This window comes from Salmo salar, chromosome ssa14 (assembly GCF_905237065.1).
Source record: "Salmo salar chromosome ssa14, Ssal_v3.1, whole genome shotgun sequence".
Taxonomy (NCBI): Eukaryota; Metazoa; Chordata; class Actinopteri; order Salmoniformes; family Salmonidae; genus Salmo; species Salmo salar.
The window spans coordinates 84,117,290-84,144,768 of NC_059455.1; the positions used below are offsets into that span (position 1 = coordinate 84,117,290).

At 42.0% G+C, this 27,479-nt stretch overlaps 1 protein-coding gene across 1 annotated transcript in view; it reads right to left on the reverse strand.

Moving 5' to 3' along the window:
- Positions 1 to 8,104: 8,104 nt before the first annotated feature.
- The window catches only part of LOC106570456 (calcitonin gene-related peptide type 1 receptor), a 127,433-nt gene continuing 108,058 nt past the window's right edge, over positions 8,105 to 27,479 (reverse strand). Inside the window, exons 11-16 of the mRNA XM_045694897.1 lie at positions 25,311 to 25,464; positions 22,275 to 22,335; positions 22,058 to 22,124; positions 19,116 to 19,334; positions 16,603 to 16,644; positions 8,105 to 9,616 (exon numbers count right to left, since the gene is read on the reverse strand). Of these exons, the coding sequence (XP_045550853.1) occupies positions 9,392 to 9,616; positions 16,603 to 16,644; positions 19,116 to 19,334; positions 22,058 to 22,124; positions 22,275 to 22,335; positions 25,311 to 25,464 (768 nt within the window). The 3' untranslated portion in view covers positions 8,105 to 9,391. The remainder of the gene's footprint in view (positions 9,617 to 16,602; positions 16,645 to 19,115; positions 19,335 to 22,057; positions 22,125 to 22,274; positions 22,336 to 25,310; positions 25,465 to 27,479) is intronic.

Here is a 27,479-nt window from a genome sequence, read left to right on the forward strand (position 1 = left end):
GGGACTATCATTTGTTTTTCAACAGGCCAATGACCCAACACACCTCCAGGCTGTGTAAGGGCTATTTAAATCACCAACAGAAGGGCAACTGCACCGCCGCGTGCAACCGCAGGGCTCCCCAGAGGGTGGTGCTGTCTGCCCAACGCTTCACCGTGGGCAAACTACAGTACCTGCCCTCCAGGAAACTTACAGCAGCCGATGTCACAGGAAGGCCAAAAAGATCATCAACAACAACAACCACCCGAGCCACATCCAGAAGGCGAGGTCAGTACAGGTGCATCAAAGCTGGGACGGAGATGCCATCAGACTGTTAAATAGCCATCACTAGCACTTTAGAGGCTGCTGCCCTATATACATAGACTTGAAATCACTGGCCACCTTAATAATGGAACACTAGTCACTTTAATAATGTCTACATATTTTGCATTACTCATCTCATATGTACAGTTGAAGTCGGAAGTTTACATGCACCTTAGCCAAATACATTTAAACTCAGTTTTTCACAATTCCTGACATTTAATCCTAGTAAAAATTCCCCGTCTTAGGTCAGTTAGGTCCAACACTTTATTTTAAGAACGTGAAATGTCAGAATAATAGTAGAGAGAATTATTTATTTCAGCTTTTATTTCTTTCATCACATTCCCATTGGGTCAGAAGTTTACATACACTCAATTAGTATTTGGTAGCATTGCCTTTAAATTGTTTAACTTGGGTCAAACGTTTTCGGTAGCCTTCCACAAGCTTCCCACAATAAGTTGGGTGAATTTTGGCCCATTCCTCCTGACAGAGCTGGTGTAACTGAATCAGGTATGTAGGCCTCCTTGCTCGCACACACTTTTTCAGTTCTGCCCACACATTTTCTATAGGATTGAGGAAGTATGCTTGGGGTCATTATTGTCACGCCCTGACCAGGTGAACTCGGGTATATTGGGTCAGGGTGTGTCATGTTAGGTATTTTTCATTGGTTTGTGTTTGGTTTACGTTTTAGCCTTGTGTAGGCTCTAGGTGGGTTATTTCTATGTTGGGTTCTGTCGATTCCCAATCAGAGACAGCTGTCGCTAATTGTCTCTGATTGGGATCACATTTAAGTTGCTGTTTTCCCCACGCTGTTTGTGGGGTGTTGTCTCTTTGTTTGAGCACGTAACGTATCTGCATTTTTCTTGATTTTTGTGTACATGTTTAATTCCAGTGTGTTGAATAAACATGTGTTCGCTCCCAGCTGCGTTTTGGTCCGCTTCCTCGTCACCAGGCAACGAACGTTACAGAACACCCCACCGAACCAGGACCAAGCAGCGGGAGGAAAAGGAGCGCGAGAGATGGGCTCGCGAGGGGAAGGAGTTCTGGACCTGGGAGGAGATAATGTCGGGGAAAGGACCCTGGCGGAAGGATTCCCAGGTCGAGGAGGTAAAGCCAGCCGGTAGACGGAGTCGCAGGCGGCGGTCGAGGAGGCCCGGAAAACACCCCCAATAATTTTTTGGGGGGGGCTAATGGGGTGGTCCGGAAGGGCAGAGGAAGAGCCCAGACCACTGCTCTCGTGGGGGATGACGGCGGGGGAAGAGACGAAGATGATGAGGCAGTTGATTGAGGACCTGCTGAGGGAAGATCTGGAGGAGGAGCCATGGTATGCGGAGTTGCGCGCTGTGTCGCCAGTGCGCCCGCACAGCCTGGTGCGTCCGGTGGACATGCCCAGCACATGCCGTGCTAGGATGGGCATCCAGCCAGGACGAGTGGCTAAACCGGCTCCACGCTTCAGGTCACCAGTACGTGTTCACAGTCCTGTCTGGCCCGTCCCTGCTCCCCGCACCAGGCGTTTTGGTCCGCTTCCTCGTCACCAGGCGACGAACGTTACAATTATCCATTTGAAAGACCCATTTGCGCCCAAGCTTTAACTTCCTGACTGATGTCTTGAGATGTTGCTTCAATATATCCACATAATTTTCCTTTCACATGATGCCATCTATTTTGTGAAGTGCACCAGTCCCTCCTGCAGCAAAGCACACCCACAACACAATGCTGCCACCCCATGCTTCACGTTTGGGATGGTGTTCTTCGGCTTGCAAGCCTCCAACTTTTTCCTCCAAACATAACACTGGTCATTATGGCTAAACAGTTCTATTTTTGTTTCATCAGACCAGATGACATTTCTCCAAAAAGTACGATCTTTGTCCCCATGTGCAGTTGCAAACTGTAGTCTGTCTTTTTATGGCAGTTTTGGCGCAGTGGCTTCTTCCTTGCTGAGCGGCCTTTCAGGTTATGTTGATATAGGACTCATTTTACTGTGGATATAGATACTTTTGTACCTGTTTCCTCCAACATCTTCACAAGGTCCTTTGCTGTTGTTCTGGGATTGATTTGCACTTTTCGCACCAAAGTACTTTAATCTCTAGGAGACAGAATGCGTCTCCTTCCTGAGCGGTATGACTGCTGCGTGGTCCCATGGTGTTTATAATTGCGTACTATTGTTTGTACAGATGAACGAGGTACCTTCAGGCATTTGGAAATTGCTCCCAAGGATGAATCAGACTTGTGGAGGTCAACCATTTTTGGCTGATTTCTTTTGATTTTCCCATGATGTCAAGCAAAGAGGCACTGAGTTTGAAGGTAGGCCTTGAAATACATCCACAGGTACACCTCCCATTGACTCAAATGATGTCAATAAGCCTATCAGAAGCTTCTAAAGCCATGACATCATTTTCTGGAATTTAAAGGCACAGTCAACTTAGTGTATGTAAACTTCTGACCCACTGGAATTGCGAAGCAGTGAATTATAAGTGAAATAATCTGTCTGTTTGCAATTGTTGGAAAAATTAATTGTGTCACGCACAAAGTAGATGTCCTATCCAACTTGCCAAAACTATAGTTTGTTAACAAGAAATTTGTGGAGTGGTTGAAAAACTAGTTTTAATGACTCCAACCTAAGTGTATGTAAACGTCCGACTTCAACTGTATATACTGTATTCTGTTCTATTCTACTGTATTTTAGTCTATGCCGCTCTGACATTGCTCATCCAAATATTTATTTCTTCTTAATTCCATTACTTTACTTTAGATTTGTGTGTATCGTTGTGAAATGTTTTGATATTACTTGTTAGATATTGCTGCACTGTTGGAGCTAGAAACACAAGCATTTCGCTACACCCGTAATAACATCTGCTAAACATATGTATGTGACCAATAAAATATGATTTGATTTGATATTTGACCAAGAAGGAGAGTGATGGAGTGCTGCATCAGATGACCTGGCCTCCACAATCACCCAACCTCAACCCAATTGAGATGGTTTGGGATGAGTTGGACCGCAGAGTGAAGGAAAAGCAGCCAACAAGTGCTCAGCATACGTGGGAACTCCTTCAAGACTGTTGGGAAAGCATTCCAGGTGAAGCTGGTTGAGAGAATGCCAAGAGTGTGTAAAGCTGTCATTAAGGCAAAGGGTGGCTACTTTGAAGAATCTAAAATCTATAATGTATTTTGATTTGTTTAACACTTTTTTTGGTTACATGATTCCATATGTGTTATTTCATCGTTTTGATGTCTTCACTATTATTTTACCATGTAGAAAATAGTCAAATAATGAAAAACCCTTGAATGAGTAGGTGTGTCCAAACTTTTGACTGGTACTGTAGGTCTACTCTTAGTTTGAATGCTAAGATTCAGATTCAGATTATTTTCATGAAACTTTACAGGCATGGTGAATTCACCACCAGTTTCAAGTTGAACACTATCATTTAATGATTCCTTTTTAATGGGTTGGGGTTTGCCTGTAAGTATTGTAAAACAGCAATTAGAATAATATTATTGAAATGGCTTTACAAATCCAACTTCATTGCCACTTACTTATTATGGGTTTACAAACACACAATGTCATGAATATGGGGGCGGAATGCTTTTTCCTTTTTAGCTGTGCTTAGGAACCAACAGGCCTTGAAATTGTACTTCTTGTTATAGACACCCTATAGTTGCGGGGGCTCTTAGATAAGCAAAAGCTTTCCCTTTTAGTATGTTAACAGCCTTTACCAGAGTCTACTGATGAGAAGAACTGTCCTTTTCAGAGGACAACTGAGCTCTGATGGGCCCAGACTTTGGCTGCGTCTCAAATGGCCCCTATTCCTTCCATAGTGCACTACTTTGACCAGAGCTCTTTTGGCCCTCATCAAAAGTAGTGCACTATGTCGGGAATAGAATGCCATTTGAGACTTTGTGTTGTATAATGGGTGTCAAAAGCATTACTGTACGACGGTTGATGAATGAGAGAGCAGGAATTTAAATGAAGTCAAACACTATACATAATTTCCCCTCACATACTTACCACGCAAATCTTCTGAACCTTGAAATGTGTATTTTCCATAAAGGACACTAGATATCAAAGTACACCTAAATAATTTAGTGGGGACATTTTTATAGACAAATAATACAGTGAGGATTGGTTGTTGTCTGCTGAGAGGTACATCGGTGATGAGGTATTTTTGAACTTTTAAAACCATATTTTTCTGCTCCTTTTCATAAAAACACACACACACACACACACACACACACACACACACACACACACACACACACACACACACACACACACACACACACACACACACACACACACACACACACACACACACACACACACACACACACACACACACACACACACACACACACACACACACACACACACACACACACACACAATAAGGCATGCAGGAAAGAAATAAATAACAGAGAATCTTTTCCAATATATTTCTGATTGCAATAGCATTCAAACAAAAAGCTGGTCGATTTGTGCATTAAAAAAACACAGTTTTTCTCTTCTTTGAAGTAACACCACACAAAGAGCTTAGAGGTCGAGAGCCAAACACAAGCCAAACAAAAGAACCAAAAACAGTGGTCAAAACATTTCACATCTATTACACACACAAACGTTGCGGTCATGTTGACATGGGCACTGGACAACATAGCCATGAACATACTAAATATACAGAAATATTCATCTTCCTCCAAATGAAGAAAAAAAACAACCTTAACATTGTGTTCATATCCAGAACTAATCAACCTTAAAATATGGATGGATCAAAACCTTTCTAAATCATCTATAAGACTTCACAGTGGTTAACACCTTCTCTGATATCAAACAGACAGAATGAGCTCTTAGGGCTCAATTTAATCTGGATCGCTGAAGCGTTACAGAATGAGCGCTAGAAATGTAAAGGTCATTTCCGATTGAGGAAACATTTCCTTTACATTTCAATCGCTCTGTAACGCTGAACTTCCTCAATCCAGATTGAATAGAGCCTATTGAAACCTCATCTAATGGCCTTCTCCCATTTCAAACTGATTGTCTCTGTCTCTGTCATGATGGCCCAGCAACAGCAAAGACATTGGATTCAGTATAAACATTGGCATGAGTGTAAAGATTTATTTGATCTTGGCCTAATAGGAATTGAAGCTGTAAAATAAATTAGATTGGCACAATAAGTGTGACAGGGTTTAAGGTAAGATAAGCTTGATTGTCCCCAAAGGAAGATGTGTCTTCGGCATTCAAATCCAGACTAGTCTTCTATGGGTCTGGGCACCTGATTTCGCTGTATGCACAATTTAGGATTAAATATAGGTAAAAAACGTGTTATAAATGAGTCCCCTCGGCTGTCCTCGGTACCCTACTAAAGTCTTGGTATCTATCTAGCATAGTGCTATACTCTTAGGAATAAATGTGCTATCTAGAACCTAAAAGGGTTCTTTGGCTGTCCCCATAAGAGAACCTGTTGAAAAAAAATTCCACTGAGGGTTCTACATGGAACCAAAAAGGGTTCTATGGGGACAACAGAAGAACCCTTATGGAACTCTTTTTTCCTAAGTGTCCACTATATCCAGATCAGAGCTGTTCTTAGTTTCTGAAAGTCCCTTGGAGATAAATCATAGCAGATGTCTATCTTTAAACACTGTTAATGTGAAGATGGGAATAATTTAAACATCAGAAGGCCCCAAGGCTCATGCATCACTAGCTCCATTTTACACACACACACACACACGCTCACACACATCTTAACTCAATACAAAACAGTATTTCAATGGTTTAGATTGGTTTTCCATGTGTCTAATTTAGGAATCTGTTATGGTTGCGCAACCTACAAAGGAATACATTTGAGAATAGGTGGAGATTAAGATTTCTGAGAAACAGAAGGTAAATAGGAATTATAACCTCACTTAAGATATCTCTTGAGATTCTGTTTCCATTCCTGACTCCCTAGGACAGCCTTTGTGACATAAAAGCAAAATCCCACTCCTAGAAATTAGCCTGGGCTAGCAGATTGGCTAAGAACATGGGATTCCACACTACACTCAATTCAGATATTCTGCACTACGGATTGAATTGACCCCTGACTGAAATGCCTCAGACTTTCATTTAGGATCTCAGAGCATGATAATCTAAGGGCATAATATAGTAGGTGTATGAAAATAAACAGTGAACGAAAATACACTAGTATTCACACAAGAGAAATTACAAAAAAATGGTTCAAATAGCCCTCAATTAAAATTATTTTCTTCACATTTGACAGATTCTGTACACTAGAAGGATGCTATTTCAAGGTAATTATGTTTCGATATACAGTGGGGGAAAAAAGTATTTGATCCCCTGCTGATTTTGTACATTTGCCCACTGATAAAGAAAGGATCAGTCTATAATTTTAATGGTAGGTTTATTTGAACAGTGAAAGACAGAATAACAAAAATATCCAGAAAAACGCATGTCAAAAATGTTATAAATTGATTTGCATTTTAATGAGGGAAATAAGTATTTGACCCCCTCTCAATCAGAAAGATTTCTGTCTCCCAGGTGTCTTTTATACAGGTAACGAGCTGAGATTAGGAGCACACTCTTAAAGGGAGTGCTTCTAACTGCAGCTTGTTACCTGTAAAAAAGACACATGTCCACAGAAGCAATCAATCAATCAGATTCCAAACTCTCCACCATGGCCAAGACCAAAGAGCTCTCCAAGGATGTCAGGGACAAGATTGTAGACCTACACAAGGCTGGAATGGGCTACAAGACCATCGCCAAGCTGCTTGGTGAGAAGGTGACAACATTTGGTGTGATTATTCGCAAATGGAATAAACACAAATGAACTGTCAATATCCCTCAGCCTGGGGTTCCATGCAAGATCTCACCTTGTGGGGTTGCAATGATCATGAGAACGGTGAGGAATCAGCCCAGAACTACACGGGAGGATCTTGTCAATGATCTCAAGGCAGCTGGGACCATTGTCACCAAGAAAACAATTGGTAACACACTATGCCGTGAAGGACTGAAATCCTGCAGCACCCGCAAGGTCCCCCTGCTCAAGAATACATATACATGCCCATCTGAAGTTTGCCAATGAACATCTGAATGATTCAGAGGACAACTGGTGAAAGTGTTGTGGTTAGATGAGACCAAAATGGAGCTCTTTGGCATAAACTCAACTCGTCGTGTTTGGAGATGACCCCAAGAAAAACCATCTCCACCGTCAAACATGGAGGTGGAAACATTATGCTTTGGGGGTGTTTTTCTGCTAAGGGGACAGGACAACTTCACCGCATCATTTGACGGGGCCATGTACTGTCAAATCTTGGGTGAGAACCTCCTTCCCTCAGCCAGGGCATTGAAAATGGGTTGTGGATGGGTATTCCAGCATGACAATGACCCAAAACACACGGCCAAGGCAACAAAGGAGTACCTCAAGAAGAAGCACATTAAGGTCCTGGAGTGGCCTAGCCAGTCTCCAGACCTTAATCCCATAGAAAATCTGTGGAGGGACCTGAAGGTTCGAGTTGCCAAACGTCAGCCTCGAAACCTTAATGACTTGGAGAAGATCTGCAAAGAGGAGTGGGACAAAATCCCTCCTGAGATGTGTGCAAACCTGGTGGCCAACTACAAGAAACGTCTGACCTCTGATTGCCAACAAGGGTTTTGCCACCAAGTACTAAGTCATGTTTTGGAGAGGGGTCGAATACTTATTTTCCTCATTAAAATGGAAATCATTTTATAACATTTTTGACATGCGTTTTTCTGAAATTTTTGTTGTTAATCTGTCTCTCACTGTTCATATAAACCTACCATTAAAATTATAGACCGATCATTTCTTTGTAAGTGGGCAAACGTACAAAATCAGCAGGGGATCAAATACTTTTTTCCCCCACTGTAGATAATTGCCTGGAGATACGAAGGTTTTACCTCGAAACATCTTCCATAGGCCTAGATTGTCAAGACTTTTCTTTTAAAAATGGTATATTGTTATTGTTTATATGATTATTTTTGCAGGTAACCATACTGTTTTTTCTTCTCTCCTTCCTCTCTATTCATAACTGATATGACATAGAGAAAATCATTTCACCATATTGGAATGGCTTTCATTAAGCACAAAACATAAAATAACGCTTATTGTGGAATCCTAGAAGCTTCACATTAGACCTTTTGGCAAATGGACACGTCAAACAAAATACAGACTATTTCACTGAAAATATTCTCAAGAGCCAGGTGGTACTCCAAAACGTGTCACCTATGCGATTCAGTCCGTCTTTATTTTTTATTCTAAGTTAACCAATCCTTTTGACTCTTTCTCTCTTGAGCCCATATCAAGGCGTTCTGTATCTTCTGCACTCTTTAAATACAGACCTTGTGACAGAAACACACCGCAGGCACAGTCAGCAGCTGTAAGCAGAGCTTCACAAAACAGACAGAAAGTATTTAAAGAGCAAGTCGTTGGCAAGAAAAAAAAACATTTAGTCAGAAAAATAAAATCCTCTAAAATACACTTTGACACTTTTAAAGTGAAAGTGGTGAACCATTATTTACACGATTCCAGAACTTAGGCACAGGGAGCCTTTTAAACCATTGACCTCTTGTGTCGCCATGGACACACACACACATGCACTGTGCTGTCCGTCAGTATGTGACCTTCAGGGGATCTCTTCAGCCCACCCCACACCCTTTGGTATAGGCAAAGCAACAATACAGTTTCATCATCACCATTATCATCATCATTATAATAATCATCATCATCTTCATCATCATCATCCTTAACATTCCCATGATGTGTTAAGAGTCCCACAGATAGCAGCTTTAGGACGCGCCACATTTTAAAGGCGGCTCCCGTTTCATGTACTGTATATCTTAGTGTTTTTAATAAGCAGCCATAGCAGCAGCAATGTCATGTAAATGAAGCATCAGCCATCATTGGCCAACTCATGGGAGAGATATCACTGTCCAGACACGCACTGTCTTCTCCTTCACAGTCTGGGGCTGAACCCACCCGTTCTATCTATGAAATGTGGAACTGCGGCGGGACATTAGAGAAACGTCTCCATCTTGGTTCCTCTACTAACTCTTCTCTCCTCCGACACTCAGACTACCTCCCGCTTGTCAGGCGTACGTCTCCCCTGTCTTAAGAGCCACCAGCTCAGAGTCCTCAGAGGTGTGTCTGCCGTTTAAGTGTTCGCTGTTGCAGTCGTGGTGGTACATGAAGGCGGGCACCTCAGTGATTGATGTGGCGGTGTAGGAGGTAGAGCGCATGGAGCAGTGGTCCCTCCGTCTCTGACCCCACTGGGCCTTGTACTGAATCCATTGTCGCTTCAGAGCCGCCTGCACCTGAGAAAAAGGGACATTCAGATTATAAACTGTATTCTCTAATGGGTGAGTAAACATGCAAACGCATAAACACACACACACACACTCAGAGAGAGAGAGAGAGGGTACAACCATATTTAGCTACTCTTGGAGGACAATGGAAGTACATTTCATAAAAGCTTCTTTATGAATTAAATCAATGCATTTCAGCTGTTGCCTTCATCAGGGTTTTAGAGACATACAGGGGGTGATAGACTCATTAGGCAGGGACAGGTGCATAGAACAAATACACATAGCCTGTTTGTACCTCACTGTCATCACACAGCCTTTTTTTCACCAAAGAAAATAAGTACAGATATAAACAAATAAAATAAACAATGTGCAGGTGTGGTTGGAAACCCAAGGGCTGATATGAAAACCACAAATCTATTTATAGTCGTGTGAAAAAGTAAGTACATCCCCTGGAAAGTAATATTACACATGGATATGAGATAAATTCCCACCACATTCATTGATAAAGGTAACCCAGTATAACAAATCACCCCCCCACAAAAAATTGGGAAAATGCTATGAAATGAAATAAACAAAAATGCATTTTCTTTATGCAGAAAAAGTTAGCACACCCCTACCTTTACCATCACATAAAATGGCTAAAACTGGAATCAGGTGCACCAAAACAGGTGCAAATGATTAGAAAATAATTTGAGAGAAATTAAGGAGGGTCCAGCCTTCCATAAAGATTAGAAACTTGGTCTGGTTGGGTCTTAACCATATGGGTGTGTGGTAACACCGTCATGCCAAGATCAAATGACCTACATGAGGCCCTCAGAAGAAAGATTATTGATGTTTGTGAGTCTGGGAAGGGTTACAAATCAATTTCCAAGCAATTCGAAGTACATCATTACACTGTCCAACGGCTCATCTACAAATGGAGAAAATTCCAGACCACAGTCTCTAAAAACCCCAGGGTAACATCAAGGGATCTACAGACCTCTCTTGCCACAATCAATGTCAAAGTGCTTGAGTCAACTGTCAGAAAGAGATTGGACAAACGTAGCCTACATGGGAGGTCAGGAAGGAGGAAGCCTCTGCTCTCAAATAATAATATCAAGACACGACTGACGTCTGCCAGACAACACCTGGGTAAAGTCCAAGACTACTGGAACAATATGCTCTGGACAGATGAGTCAAAGGTGGAGTTGTTTGGCCGCAATGCCAGACGCCATGTTTGGCGAAAACGACACACCGCCTTTGAACAGAAGAACCTCAAACCAACCGTAAAGCATGGAGGAGGTGGCATTATGGTTTGGGGCTGCTTTGCTGCCTCAGGGCCTGGCCAACTTGCCATCATTGAGTCAACCATGAATTCTATAATGTACCAGATAATTATTTAGGAGAATGTGAGGCCATCTGCCAAAAAGCTGAAGCTGAACTGAACATGGATCTTGCAACAGGACAAAGATCCAAAACACAAAAGCAAATCTACAACAGAATGGCTGAAAAATAAGAAATGGAGGGTTATGGAGTCAAAGCCCAGATCCTATCGAAATGCTGTGGGGGGACTTGAAGTGGGCCGTGCATGCAAGAAAGCTCTCGAACATGACACAATTGAAGTAGTACTGTAATGAAGATTGGGCAAAAATTCCACCCAGTCGATATAAGAGACTGATAGACAGTTACAAGAAACGGCTACATTATGTTATTTCAGGGGGCAACACAAGCTATTGAAGCTAGAGTGTACTTCTTTTTTCTGCACTATGGAATTGCATTTCTGTCGATTTTTTTTCATGAATGATTGCAAAGTATAATCTTTCAGTGTCATTTGTTAAAATAGGTTACCTTACTTTCCAGGGGGTGTACTTACTTTTTCACAAGACTGAACATAAGTACAAAAATAAAAAAAAGTTTGTTAAAACAGATAACAAAACCTACTATTTATAAGTGTATAAATTAATTGATCAGTAATTACAAAGAAAAATATATATATTATGGAACGCCGTTTGGGTCTTTGCGTGTCATAAAGGTTGCACGTCAAATAACACTATTCTATTCTAGAATGTTGTGTGTGCTGTATTTGCACGTGCAAACCAAGCGCCACAAGTACTATCAGTAGCACTGTCAAAGCTGTGCAAAAGTCTGCAAAGCACATACCGGCCACGAGCGATGTGTTTCGCTACACTCGCATTAACATCTGCTAACCATGTGTACGTGACCAATACAATTTGATTTGTTCACAACACTGCGTTGGTAATAAGGCATTATTTGTTCGACCGCTACTTCTGGGGTAGCTAACTAGCTTTAGCTTCGTACCTAGCTAGCACCAATACTACCAGCCTGAAAACAATGACCAGTAGAAACTGCAGTCATTTTCATTATTCTTAGCAATGATTTAGGAATCCTTGTGAGTAAGTATTAGCTAGGTTGCCACTTGTTGTTTGCCTATTGAAATTGAACTTCAGTTCATGGAAATAAATAGCTAGCCAACTACTTAACCCTGTTGCCCAAAGCTAACGTTATAAGCAGCCAGCTAGCTTCATCGGACTAGTGAGGCTCGTGAAGCTAGCCACAATAAGGATTAGGCTTGGGGATCAATGAAATGTGGGTATCAATCTACCCAATACCCAATATCTTTTTTCCCAACGCCCTCCTCAGACTTCAGACTCCAAAACAAATAATGTTCAATACACATAGTAGGTTGACAATAAATGTGTCTCAATTCAGTTGTTTCAGAGACCCGCAATAAGAGCTAACTTAAAAAAAAAAATTATACATTGTAATAACCTGACTAGATCATAAAGGAACAATTGTCCAGACAGAGGATGGAGTTAACGAATTGACGGTTTATTAACCCAACTTAACACAGGCTACTGTTTGGCCGTAGCCCACGCCAAATAAATGAAAGGTACCCTACAAACCAACCGTGACCTTCTCTTCCCAGACGTAAGAGAGTGAACAATGGCTAAACCCGGTCTTAACTTCCAATGCTCCATCCCCCTACACGCCACTCCGCCAACCACCAGGCTGCCCGGTATCAGAACATTCCAGGCATTCCCGTGATTGGCAGATAGCAGGTTGATTGGCATGACCCCGCGAACACTGGTAAGTACAACACAACCCACTAATAGCCTAACAAATAACCCACAGCTGTCTGTGCAGGTGTAACGGTCGTCGTACGTAGTGGACCAAGGCGTAGCGGGTTGAGTGCTCACAGTGACTTTATTGAACACCTAACAAACAAAACACGAAAACAATCGAACGCCCAGGATTGCAGGCTAAACACACAGCTATGCAATCACAACTTCCCACAAAGGGACAGGTGAAAACAGGCTACCTAAGTATGACTCTCAATCAGCAACAACGATGTACTGCTGTTCCTGATTGAGAGCCATACCAGGCCAACAAAGAAATACACAACATAGACAGAACATAGAAATACGAAATAAAGAACATAACCCAAAAACCCCAGAATACTCTAACCAAACACCCCTCTACATAAACACAATTACTAACAAACCCCGAACCACATAAAACAAATACCCCCCTGCCACGTCCTGACCAAACTACAATAACAAATAATCCCTTTACTGGTCAGAACGTGACAGCGAGTCGCTACACACCAATGACACCAATGTAATGAAACAGCAGGGAGCAGGCCTCGAACCCTCGACCTTCATGCCCGAGGTCCGGCGCGCTATCGACTGTGCCGCAAACGCATGCTCAATCGGCAGAGTCGATTTCCGCGCTTATAAACCCAGGATCGTCACAATATATATATATTTTTATTTATATATATATAAAAAAGAATGATTACCAATATAGACAATGATAACATATGCTAGGGGGTACAACAAATGAGAAATTATACACAATACAATTATACACAATGCTAATGTTGTCTGCGTGTCACTGAGTAGACTGATACCCCATGTCATTGATCCACAATCCATAGGTTAGGCTGTACAGTGAAATAACTATAGCTACTGAAACAGTCATTTTGCTATGTTTGGGGAAGAACATTGTTTGCATCCATCAGCTAACTAGCTTTGTTTATGACCAGCACTGTAGGTACGCGAGACAACTTTACCAGCATCATAGCATACGTATCGATGAATCGTTGTGACATATGGAATACGAGTGATAGTGTAATCAATGTGTAATAACTACGTAAAAAATTATGAACGCGTTAAATTATTATGTGACGTGCAGTCATATTCAGGTCTTGATTGGTCAACATTCATATTTCACACGTCAAATAGTTTTATTTGATGTGTATCTTTTTTGACAGGCAAAGACCCAAATGTCATTCAATAGTATATTTGTTTGTTTTTTATGTGTGTGTTCATGTGAGTGTGTAAGTATTAGGTTACACTTTCATCAATATGCATGATCATTAACTCAATTTAATGTGACAGCTGAGGAAATGTGGATTGATTTGATACATGTTAATGGAAGTTTGTAGATATGAATTTGGCAAGAACTGAATTCAATCACAATCTAGGCTCCCATTTCCTGTCATTACTTGAAGGATAATACCTTCCTTCCTCACTGAGTTTAGTGCAGGTTGAGTAGCTTGAGGCATTTAAACAATAGTTAGGCACTTTTGAAAAGAGACACGTGAACACAAGTGTCCATTTAGGCTAGTTTATCTGCTTTTTGTTTGTACATTTTACATTATGAGAGTATCAAATTCTTGAGCACAGCACCAATCTGATTAAGGAGCGTTATCTTGTGTGATAATGTTATTGTCACGTCCTGACCAGTATAAGGAGTTATTTGTTATTGTAGTTTGGTCAGGGCGTGGCAGGGGTGTGTTTGTTTTGTGTTGTCGGGGGTTTTTGGGTATTGTTCTATGTTTTGTATTTCTATGTTTGTTCTATGTTGTGTATTTCTTTCTGTTGGCCTGGTATGGCTCTCAATCAGGAACAGCTGTACATCGTTGTTGCTGATTGGGAGTAATACTTAGGTAGCCCTTTTTTCACCTGTCTTTTGTGGGAAGTTGTTTTTGCACTGCTGTATTTTAGCCTCCAAAACTGTTTAGCTGTCGTTCGTTTTCTTGTTTTTTCGTTAAGTGTTCAATAAAAGTTATCATGAGCATTCACATACCTGCTGCATTTTGGTCTACTCCCTACGACGGCCGTGACAGTTATACTGCATGAAAAGTGTGCAGTCTAAACATGTAAATCAAAGCAGTGATAGGGCCCTATTCAAAAATAATAAATAATTATTATTATAATCTGTATCGCTGAAGTTACAGAAGGTGCCATAAAAGATGTAAAGGTAATTTCCGATTGAGCTGACGTTTATAGTGAATGCAATCACAGCTAACGAGGGAACATTGTCTTTCAATATCAATCACGCTGTAACGCTGAACGTCCGTGATACGGAATGAATAGAGCCAATAGTTAACTCAAAAGAACGGGCTGACCCAGAACAAGGAATGTCTAATTCCTGAACAACGCCACACTAATTACTGAGGGAAAATGAGGACAGGACACACTGCACTCTCCCATGATCTAATGATGCAGAGCATATCAACAACTAGCATTCAAAAACAATAAAAAGGCCACCAATCGCATGTCTTTCTTCAGTATGCTGTTTTTACTCTTGTTTTGTAATACTCGTTGTCCCTGCCAAAACCAGCAGCTGGACCTAGACGCACTGCTGTGCACAGGGTTTCTCTTTCCTTTGTACCAACTAATTGTACTCTGTTCCAAAGTAGTGCACTATATAGGGAATAGGGTGCCATTTCAGACACATCCTAGAAAACATAAAAATAATGACAACTTTTTCCCCCATTGGCTGAACTTGACAAAGAGCTATTCAACAGTCTGTGTAGTTTGGACTGAGTCTCAAATGGCACCCTATTCCCATATATACTGTAGTGCACTACCAGGGCCCATAGGTAATATAGGGAAAAGGGTGTCATTTGGAACATAGCCTAGGTCTATGCAGTTTGGCCACAGAATCAAAATGGGCAATGAACTCAGCCCCAAAAACGAATGTCTCAGAGACAGTACAAACTATTATGCGGCAAAGCAAACAAACATTCCTCTACCGAAAAAACAATTACTTTGTGTCAATGTGTCTTTTATCCCCCGAAACTGAATCTGTTCTTTGGACATGTCGAACTTGTTTACGGGAGCCGATGGAGTGACGCTGATGAGGTCTGGTTGCTCATGCAGGAGCTAACGATTGACCCGTTTTCCCAGCCCAGAAATCATTTCCAATGTATAAAACATAACTTAACACTGCGCCTGATAATGAACGAACGCTGTGTTAATTCGCTGTGGTTTTGTCAGTGCCAGATACCACCTCATGCTGAGTATTCAAATAAGGTCTCAGTTTTTCTTGGTCTGCGTATTGTTTTTGTTTTCTAGTTTCTCAAGCGAAGAAAATGCTCAGTCAGTCCCTCTTTCTCCTAGTCTCTGGCCAAGCAGTATGCAACCCCTGAACTATCCAATGCATTCTATCAACGTATGACATTAACTAACTGGGTGGGGGAGCCCACTGGTGAATCTAGACAGCAAACAGCTGCAGGCTGAGCTAAGTGGGCGACAGACAGGCTGACAGGCAGACAGACAGGCAGGTTGATTCGCCCCAGAGAGGTTCAAGTGTCTGTCTTCTTTCCTCTTCATCTGAGATGGCCTTACTGCTGTTGTCCTTGCTGCTGTACAGGAGTCAGCAGCAGAGACGCTCCCTCCCACTCATTAGGGGCAACTCTATAACCACGGGCGACTCATCAATGTGTTATCAGGTGCACATGATGGCCACCTGTTGACCTGGAAATGCCACCAGGCAGTGATGAGCTGTTTCAATGGTATCTGACTTGTCTTCCCCTCAACATGGCCAATCAAAACTGTACTTTACCAAAGGGTAAGGGTTCTTCAGAGGTTCAAGTGTAAATTGTTACTGTCAACTGTACCTCGAGAAACAAATTATCTAAGAGTCGAACTGAATGGGAAGTGAAGAAAAATATCGCTTGAGTTTTACTGAAAAGTAATGCTTACCTCGCCATTGAAAAAGCAAAATATCGTTGCCACTAGTAACCCCTGGAGGAAAAGCAAAACAAACAAACATCAGTTACTCTCGCTAATATTAACATACTGTTTGTCAGCTCAGAGCTTTGGCAAGGACTGTGCTGCTGGCATACCATCAGTTGCATAATTTACCTGGTAATGCATTAATATATGCATGATGTAGTCATAGCGATCAGTAGCATTACCTGGTAATGTGTTAATATATGCATGATGTAGTCATTACCTGGTAATATATGCATGATGTAGTCACACCTGGTAATAAACTCAGCAAAAAAAGAAACGTCCTCTCACTGTCAACTGTGTTTATTTTCAGCAAACTTAATATTTGGAAATATTTGTATGAACATAACAAGATTCAACAACTGAGACATAAACTGAACAAGTTCCACATACATGTGACTAACAGAAATGGAATAATGTGTCCCTGAACAAAGGAGGGGTCAAAATAAGAAGTAACAGTCAGTATCTGGTGTGGCCACCAGCTGCATTAAGTACTGCAGTGCATCTCCTCCTTATGGACTGCACCAAAATCAAATCAAATGTATTTATAAAGCCCTTCTTACATCAGCTGATATCGCAAAGTACTGTACAGAAACCCAACCTAAAACCCCAAACAGCAAGCAATGCAGGTGTAGAAGCACAGTGGCTAGGAAAACCTCCCTTGAAAGGCCAAAACCTAGGAAGAAACCTGGAGAGGAACCAGGCTATGAGGGGTGGCCAGTCCTCTTCTGGCTGTGATTTGCCAGTTCTTGCTGTGAGACGTTACCCCACTCTTCCACCAAGGCACCTGCAAGTTCCCGGACATTTCTGGGGGGAATGGCCCTAGCCCTCACCCTCTGATCCAACAGGTCCCAGATGTGCTCAATGGGATTGAGATCCGGGCACTTCGCTGGCCATGGCAGAGCAATGACATTCCTGTCTTTCAGGAAATCACGCACAGAACGAGCAGTATGGCTGGTGGCATTGTCATGCTGGAGGGTCATGTCAGGATGAGCCTGCAGGAAGGGTACCACATGAGGGAGGAGGATGTCTTCCCTGTAACGCACAGCGTTGAGATTGCCTACAATGACAACAAGCTAAGTCCGATGATGTTGTGACACACTGCCCCAGACCACGATTGACCCTCCACCTCCAAATCGATCCCGCTCCAGAGTACAAGCCTCGTTGTAACGCTCATTCCTTCGACGATAAACACGAATCCGACCATCACCCCCGGTGAGACAAAACCGCGACTCGCCAGTGAAGAGCACTTTTTGCCAGTTCTGTCTGGTCCAGCAACGGTGGGTTTGTGCCCACAGGCGACGTTGTTGCCGGTGATGTGTGGTGAGGACTAGCCTTACAACAGGCCTACAAGCCCTCAGTCCAGCCTCTCTCAGCCTATTGCGGACAGTCTGCGCACTGATGGAGGGATTGTGTGTTCCTGGTGTAACTCGGGCAGTTGTTGTTGCCATCCTGTACCTGTCCCGCAGGTGTGATGTTCGGATGTACCGATCCTGTGCAGGTGTTGTTACACATGGTCTGCCACTGTGAGGACGATCAGTTGTCCATCCTGTCTCCCTGTAGCGCTGTCTTAGGCGTCTCACAGTACGGACATTGCAATTTATTGCCCTGGACACATCTGCAGTCCTCATGCCTCCTTGCAGCATGCCTAAGGCACGTTCACGCAGATGAACAGAGACCCTGGGGATCTTTCTTTTGGTGTTTTTCAGAGTCAGTAGAAAGGCCTCTTTAGTGTCCTAAGTTTTCATAACTGTGACCTTAATTGCCTACCGTATGCAAGCTGTTCGTGTCTTAACAACCGTTCCACAGGTGCGTGTTCATTAATTGTTTATGGTTCATTTAACAAGCATGGGAAACAGTGTTCAAACCCTTTACAATGAAGATCTGTCAAGATTGTTTCTTTTTTTGCTGAGTTTATATGCATGATGTAGTCATAGCGATCAGTAGCATTACCCGGTAATGTGTTAATATATGCATCATGTAGTCATTACCTGGTAATATATACATGATGTAGTCATGCCTGGTAATCAAATCAAACTTTATTTGTCACATGCGCCAAATACAACCTTACCGTGAAATGACTACTAACAAGCCCTTAACCAACAGTTCATTTCAAGAAAGAGTTAAGAAAAGATTTACCAAATAAACTAAATAAAAGAATTGTCAAAAGTAAGACAATAAAATAACAATATCGAGGCTATATACAGGTGGTACAGGTACCGAGTCAATGTGCGGGGGTACAGGTTAGTTGAGGTAATTTGTACTTGTAGGTAGGGGTGATAGATAATAGACAGAGAGATAATAAAAAGCGAGTAGCAGCAGTGTAAAAAACAGGTAATGGTAAGGTATGATATAGTCTTTACCTGGTAATATATGCATGATGTAGTCATTACCTGGTAATATATGCATGGTGTAGTCATTACCTGGTAATATATGCATGATGTAGTCATTACCTGGTAATATATGTATGATGTAGTCATTACCTGGTAATGCATTAATATATGCATGATGTAGTCGTAGACCTCCCCCGCCAGGCGGTTCTCTGGCCTCCAGGGGAAGATGACAAACTGGATGCCCAAGAGAGGGACCAGGATCAGGGTAGCTCTCACTGCCTTCATGTACATGTTAGACTCTGCCCGGTGGGTGTCCCTCAGCTTAGTAACCAGCACCCTCACGATGTTTAGCAAGAAGAACAGATTTACCTGGGAAAGAAAATAAAGAAATGATTTTATAAACAGCTGAAAATGGTTGCAGTGTCTGAAAGAGCTGCAACCTAATCTGATTATAATGATTTTGTCTGAACAATGGAAATCTCAACACCAGCATGAGAAACCATTTGCTTTGATTGATGTGTTGCACATTCAACAGTCTTCCCTGTGGCTCAGTTGGTAGAGCATGGTGTGTGCAACGCCAGGGTTGTGGGTTCGATTCCCACGGGGGGCCAGTACAAAAAAAAATGCATGAAATGTATGCATTCACTACTGTAAGTCGCTCTGGATAAGAGCGTCTGCTAAATGACTAAAAAAAAATATAGGATTATAGGTCCAACAACGGCAACCTACTGAGTTTTGATCTAGCAGAAAATCTATGAACCATATGGGTGGCAGGTAGCCTAGCGGTTGGAGAGGTGAGGGTTGCCAGTCTGTATCCCGAGTCTGACGTAAAAAATCTGGCGGGAAGTGGAGTGTTGCTGGTATAGAATCCTAGATGCCATTTCATGCCATTGTGCCATTTAGAAAGGCACTTAACCTGCCACAACAACTGCTCCAAGTGCGCCCAGTGTGGCAGCCCCCTGCTCCAACCTGTATATATACAGTACCATTGAAAGGTTTTTCTTTATTTTTACTATTTTCTACATTGTAGAATAATAGTGAAGACATCAAAACTATGAAATAACACATATGAAATCATGTAGTAACCAAAAAAGTGTTAAACAAATCAAAATATATTTTATATTTGAAATTCTTCAAAGTAGCCACCCTTTGCCTTGATGACAGCTTTGCACACGCTTGGCATTCTCTCAACCAGCTTCATGAGGTAGTCACCTGGAATGGATTTCAATTAACAGGTGTGCCTTGTTAAAAGTTAATTTGTGGAATTTCTTTCCTTCTTCATGCGTTTGAGCCAATCAGTTGTGTTGTGACAAGGTAGGGATGGTATACAGAAGATAGCCCTATTTGATAAAAGACCAAGTCCATATTCTGGCATGAACAGCTCAAATAAGCAAAGAGAAATGGCAGTCCAGTATTACTTTAAGACATGAAGGTCAGTCAATCAGGAAAATGTCAAGAATTGTGCAGTAGCAAAAACCATCAAGCACTATGATGAAACTGGCTCTCATGAGGACTGCCACAGGAAAGGAAGACCCAGAGTTACATCTGCTGCAGAGGATAAGTACATTATAGTTAACTGCAGCTCAGATTACAGCCAAAATAAATGCTTCACAAAGTTCAAGTAACAGACACATCTCAACATCAACTGTTCAGGGGAGACTGTGTGAATCAGGCCTTCATTATCAAATTGCTGCAAAGAAACCACTACTAAAGGACACCAATAAGAAGAAGAGACTTGGGCCAATAAACACGAGCAATGGACATTAGACCGGTGGAAATATGTCCTTTGGTCTGATGAGTCCAAATTTGAGAGTTTTGGTTCCAACCGCCGTGTCTTTGTGAGACGCAGAGTAGGTGAACGGATTATCTCCGCATGTGTTGTTCCCACCGTGAAGCATGGAGGAGGAGGTGTGATGGAGTGGGTGCTTTGCTAGTGACACTGTCTGTGATTTATTTAGAATTCAAGGCACACTTAACCAGCATGGCTACCACAGCATTCTGCAGCGATACGCCATCCCATCTGGTTTGCACTGAGTGGGACTATCATTTGTTTTTCAACAGGACAATGACCCAAAACACACCTCCAGGCTGTGTAAGGCTATTTGATCACCCGACCTCAACCCAATTGAGATGGTTTGGGATGAGTTGGACCGCAGAGTGAAGGAAAAGCAGCTAACAAGTGCTCTGCATATGTGGGAACTCCTTCAAGACTGTTGGAAAAGCATTCCTCAAGAAGCTGGTTGATAGAAGGCCAAGAGTGTGCAAAGCTGTCATCAAGGCAAAGGGTGGCTACTTTGAATAATCTAAATATAAAATGTATTTTGATTTCTTTAACACTTTTTTGGTTACGACATGATTCCATATGTGTTATTTCATAGTTTTGATGTCTTCACTATTATTCTACAATGTAGAAAATAGTCAAAATGAAGAAAAACCCTTCAATGAGTACGTGTGTCCAAACTTGTGACTGGTACTGTATGTGGAGGGGTTGGGATAAAAAGGAAGTCAAATTTCGGTTAGACCTTGCATACAGTTGACGAACCAAGTGATCTTAACCCACCTTATGCTGAGGAATCTTTCTGTCTGTAATGAAGCCCTTTTGTGGGGAAAAACTAATTCTGATTGGCTGGGCCTGGCTCCCCAGTGGGTGGGAATGGCTACCAGGTGGGTGGACCTATGCCCTCCCAGGCCCACCCATGGCTGCACCCCTGTCCAGTCATGTGAAATCCATAGATTAAGGTCTAATGAATGTATTTCAATTGACTGATGTCCTTATATGAACTGTAACTCCATAAAATCTTTGAAATTGTTGCATTTAGATTTTTGTTTATTATAGTTGCAAAGTTGCTAATTAGCTAAAATGCTAAAGTTATCCATGATGAGAGTCATACGTGCAACCTTTTGAGTTCCTAGACGTTCGCATTAAGTAACTTTCTGTCTTATGCAACCATACCAAATGTAACATATCATACTAATTTCAGTGTCCCGGATTTACATTTGCTATGTTACGTCTAGTCTATGAGACCAGGCTGTACAGGATGTAGCCTTGAGTGTCCACTTTAGGCATTTCAATTGAGTAGGGTGTGACTTACGAGCAGCGCTGCCATGATGGGACCGTGGACCACGTAGAGCAGGTGGGTCTCAACACTCATCCAGCAGCTACAGGAAGGAGAAACATTAGCCGTTAAACAAGTCCCTCTACAAACAGACAATGAAGTCTTCTTCTTCTCCTTCAAGATCTGTTTACTGCAGCCCACCACACAGCTGCTCAGCTTATTTACAATACTACTGCACAGGACCATTACTCACTTGTCATCAAAATACTTCTTCCTCGCCACAGCGTGAATGGATGCAGGCACTAAGGGAAACCCTGGAAACGAGAAGACAAACACTGTAAGGATATCTGTAAAACTTTAATTCATCAATTCATGAACTAATGATGTTGTGTTTATTATAAAGTAAACAGCTATAATGTTTTTACTACAGTAATTTGTGTGTAATTCCTCAGTTATAAGAGTCACTTTTTGTATATCTACTGTAAGGGAAGTTTGACCCCCGCACCTCTCTGATTCAGAGGGTTTGGGTTAAATGCAGAAGACACATTTCAGTTGAAGGTATTAAGTTGTACAACTGACTAAGTTGTACAACTTTCCTTTCCCTTTCACTCAAAATACAAAATGAACATAAACACAGCCAAGGTAAGTGGATATCCCTTTAAACTATCCCTTTAAGGCAGTTAAGTATTGATCATGCAATTTATAGTGAAGATACCTGACAGAACAGACAGTGGAAGCTCTTTCTAAACTCAAAACAAGCTTATAGCATCATGTTGTCTGCTACAAGCTTAGCAAGAACAACCCCATACGAGGCCATTTCCTCTACTTACCCAGTCTGGTGAAATCCTTTCCCTAAAAACAACACAACCATGCCAGTATTTATTGGGGTTCTCATTTTAGCTAGGACCATAAACAGATGAAACAGATGAATCCGAGCAGCGGGTCAGTTTAGAAGTCTTTTATCAAGGTCCTCCATCCCTCTCTCTTATCCCTCTCTCCATCCCTTTGGGTAGCTGTGTGAAAGATACTGTACCTACTGCCCCGAAGTTATATCGCCGCATCTTTAATAATGGCCGACCATTCACAGTTATATCGTACCACTTATCGGATGGCCAGGGCTCATACTATAACACTCCTCCTTTAATCAGAACAGACAGCACGTTAATAGCTGCTATCCAATAGGAAGAGCTAATAAAGCTGTCAATCTGATGCAAGGTTTGGCGGGTTCGACACACGGGGAGTGTCGCAGTTAACAGTGACCTCAGGGTTGTCTCTGATCCTGTGTCCCGTCCTGTTGTGTGACACACAAGCTGATCCATGTGTGGTTCAGCGATATGTTGGGAGCTGTTTACTATGTTCTTTTATGTCTACAGTGAGTACAGGGTGATGAAATATGAAGATAGGCTATGAATCATAATAAAAGAGAGCAGAGGCCTCCGAGGCTAGGTAAGAGGGGATTAGCTTATCGTTTAGAACACACTGTAACATACAAGCTGCTATACAGACTTGTTACCATATTGTGTTAACTCAGACATCGTTGTTTGTGGTATCTAAATATAATTACAAAACAGAATAGAGTACAGAGATAATAAAATAAATGACCCATAAAAAAGATGAGCAAGGTGCACTGTCAAAGTTATGGATTCCGTTCTAGTGAGGTCAACATAAAGGTGAATAGCCTACATCTGGCTAAACAACTGCATCATTAAATTACATTTCTCTTGATGGTTAAAAATGAGGACTGTCACTAAGTATGGGGTCATGTGAGTAGAAAGAGGAGAGCGAAATGGCCGTGGTTTGAGAAACAATGAATTCAATTTTAAATAGTGTGTGCTGTAGGAACCACAGGAGGCTGCTGAGGGGAGGACGGCTTATAATAAAGCTGGAATGTAGTGAATGGAATGGTATCAAACACATGGAAGCCAATTAACCCAATTAAGGTACAACCGGCTGCCTGTGGTAGAAACCTATTCCTTTGGGTTATCTGCCCGGAGAAAGGGAATTACTGGACTACTCTCACATAAGGACTTCCTATCATCACCAAGGAGTGGTGAGTTTATCCAGAGAGGAAGAGGCTATGTGAGAGGCCTAAATGCGCCCCAAAATCTGTCCGTGTGAAAATACAGCGAGAAGCAGAAAGACTTTGGTCAACAAATAATGACATTTCTAATTTACTATGTGAGGCTTATTTTATTAAATATAAGCTTAATAATGTTTAGGTTGTTACGAAGGTAAATAAATGGATGCACATGGCATTCAGGCAACTTTGAGAAAAACGATTTTATATCGGCGTTGTCGCTGCTGTTCACATGCGTATTTGCCCTCTAATGAGCTAGAACGTTCCAGCCTGATACCGCCTCCTCTCGCTTGCCTTCCGCCTTTGTGGACATTTATTCCCATTGTTATGCTGCATTCATAACCAAGTGGGAAGGTGGTAATTACCAGTTGTGAAGTCGTACATACCAGTTGGATGCATTCACGTGCTTTGAACTGGTTCAGAAACGCTGATTGGCTAATGGCCACAAGCTGCATCAAGCATAAACTAAAAGTACAACTATCATGCATGTAAACACATTTGTGTTAAAAAAAGATATTAATTAGATTGCTTTTATAAAATGTTATTTTTGTTTTTACACTTACATTTTAGTCATTTAGCAGACGCTCTTATCCAGAGCGACTTACAGTAGTGAATGCATACATTTCATACATTTTCTTCTCCGTACTGGTCCCCCGTGGGAATCGAACCCACAACCCTGGCGTTGCAAACACCATGCTCTACCAACTGAGCCACACGGGACCGTGTGTTGCATTTGATTGCCGCAAAATGTAATCAAGGTCATTTCCTTAGTAGGTGACGTCAGAGGTCAGCATCTGGGAGAAGTTGGAGCTCAGGGATGATAGACAAGTTTCCCACTAGTAATTACCAGTTGGAGGTAATTCCCAGTCGTATGTGGTAAATACCACCTTCTCAATTGGTTATGAACACAGCATATGAGCGGTCAGTCCAGCATCTTGTCAATATGTAGATAATCTTTGGTTTATCATTTATTATTTTTTCCTTTGTTGATTGACTCTCCTACACTTCTTATTGGATTATAATTTATCTTTTTGTGGAAAGAAGTTAACAGTTTTTGGGACGTCGGATTTAAGGACATTTCAAACTTTTTGGTTCAACTTTTTTGGTTTTGTGACCATTCAATTCTGGATTATGGAATTGAATGTTGAACTTTTATTGCTGGCTATAACCACTGATCCTAGATCTGTGGTTAAGGCAGGTAGTAAGACTCACCCCAGCCTAGGAGGTAGTACCAGTGTAGGTGCTGCTCCTCGGCGAACACAGCCACCACAATGAGCGTGTGCAGATAGATCCCCTCACACAGCATCCAGAAGTAGTTACAGCCCAGCATGTACATGTGGAAGAAGTGCAACACCTTACAGCCAACCTGCAGGGGATTAGGATCACAGAGAGTCACACTGAGACAATAACAACAACATTAAACAATAATAACAACAACACAAAGCCCAACACTCAACCAGCCCTGACACAAAATCGTTCGCTGGGTATTATGTTTTTTCAGAGAGGAGGATGTTTATCCATTTACCCCTACTGCTCGAGCCACAGCGTATCCCTCGCTCCACATTTCTGATAGTTGTATTTGCCAGAACAAATAGACTGTTAAGCAGCCTATATTCTGTTCAATAATATCCCCACATTCTTGTCAGTCAACACCATACTATCATATGTATCTTTCTGTCTTTTAAAGCCTTCCTATTTTTTAATGGGGTTGCGTCCCAAATGGCTCCCTATTTCCTACAAATAACGAGGGTTCTTCAAAGGGTTCTCCTATGGGGACAACCAAAGGACCCTTTTAGGTTATTGATATCACCTTTTCTTCTAAGATGGGACTTGGTCAAAAGTGGTGCACTATATAGGGAATATTGTTCCATTTGGGACGGGCCAATACATATTAACTGAGGCTCATCCTCTAGTTTTTCCATGTAGAGATTCCTGGTTCTCAGCCCTCTGTCTCCAAGTGTGCTGATCTAATTAGAAGATACTGGCATTGGTATTAGCTAGTCTCCTGTCCCTGAGGTCCGTGTATGCAGCATACGCAGCCTTCAAAACCTGTCAGTCACCCACAAACTCTTAGCCATATGTCACCTCCTCTCCCCTCTTCCTCCTCCTATTTCTCCTCCTTCCATCTCCCTTCCTTGTTCTCCCCCTTCTCCTCATCCCTCCCTCCCTGCACTTCACGACTCCTGGCTCTGACATGGAGTCCAGATGCGCCATTACATGTATGGTGAAAGACAGTTGACATTACTTAGGTCTATTGGTGTGATCAGAACACTTCATGGGAGCTCCCGAGTGGCGCAACGGTCTAAGGCACTGCATCTCAGTGCTAGAAGCGTCACTACAGACCCTGGTTCGATTCCAGGCTGTATCACAACCGACCGTGATTGGGAGTCCCATAGAGCGGCGTACAATTGTCCCAGGGCCGTCTGGGTTAGGGTTTGGCCAGGGTTGGCCGTCATTGTAAATAAGAATGTGTTCTTAACTGAGTTGCCTAGTTAAAAACCTCTTAAGGATCTGACCCTTTTTTTCAATTTTTGCCTAAAATGACATACCCAGATCTAACTGCCTGTAGCTCTGGACCTGACGCAAGGATATGCATGTTCTTGATACCATTTGAAAGGAAACACTTTGAAGTTTGTGGAAATGTGTATTTGTGTATTTTTTTTGTACCGTCATGTTTGAAATGCAAGAAAAAGGCCATAATGTATTATTCTAGTTTAGATTTTGGCCACAAGATGGCAGCAGTGTATGTGCAAAGCTTTGGACTGATCCAATGAACCATTGCATTTCTGTTCCACATTTTGTATCAAGACTGCCCAAATATGCCTAAATGGTTTATTAATACATTTTCAAGTTCCTAACTGTGCACTCTCCTCAAACAATAGCATGGTATTCTTTCACTGTAATAGCTACTGTAAATTGGACAGTGCAGTTAGATTAAAAATAATTTAAGCTTTCTGCCAATATCAGATATGTCTATGTCCTGGGAAATGTTCTTGTTACTTACAACCTCATGCTAAACACATTAGCCTACGTTAGCTCAACCATTCCGCGAGGAACCCACCAATCCTGTAGAGGTTAAATAAAAAATTAAAAACGTCTCACCACTTCATAACCACAGCCTAATGTAATGTGACAGTCTGGATGGTTCTCAATGTTTTATGGAACAGAGTTTAAGGCACTTATGTCTGACAATTCCAAAGTGTGTCTCAAGTCTTTGCCCTACTTGACCTGAGCACTAGGGATCCACTCCTCTTTCACTACTGGCAGACTACTAGTCTCTGCTGTGATCCGCCAGAGAGAAAGAGACCTTGTTCTTTTTGTTCAGAGAGATCTGAGTCTATTCTCCCAATAGAGCACCACATCCCTAAATCAAACATGCAG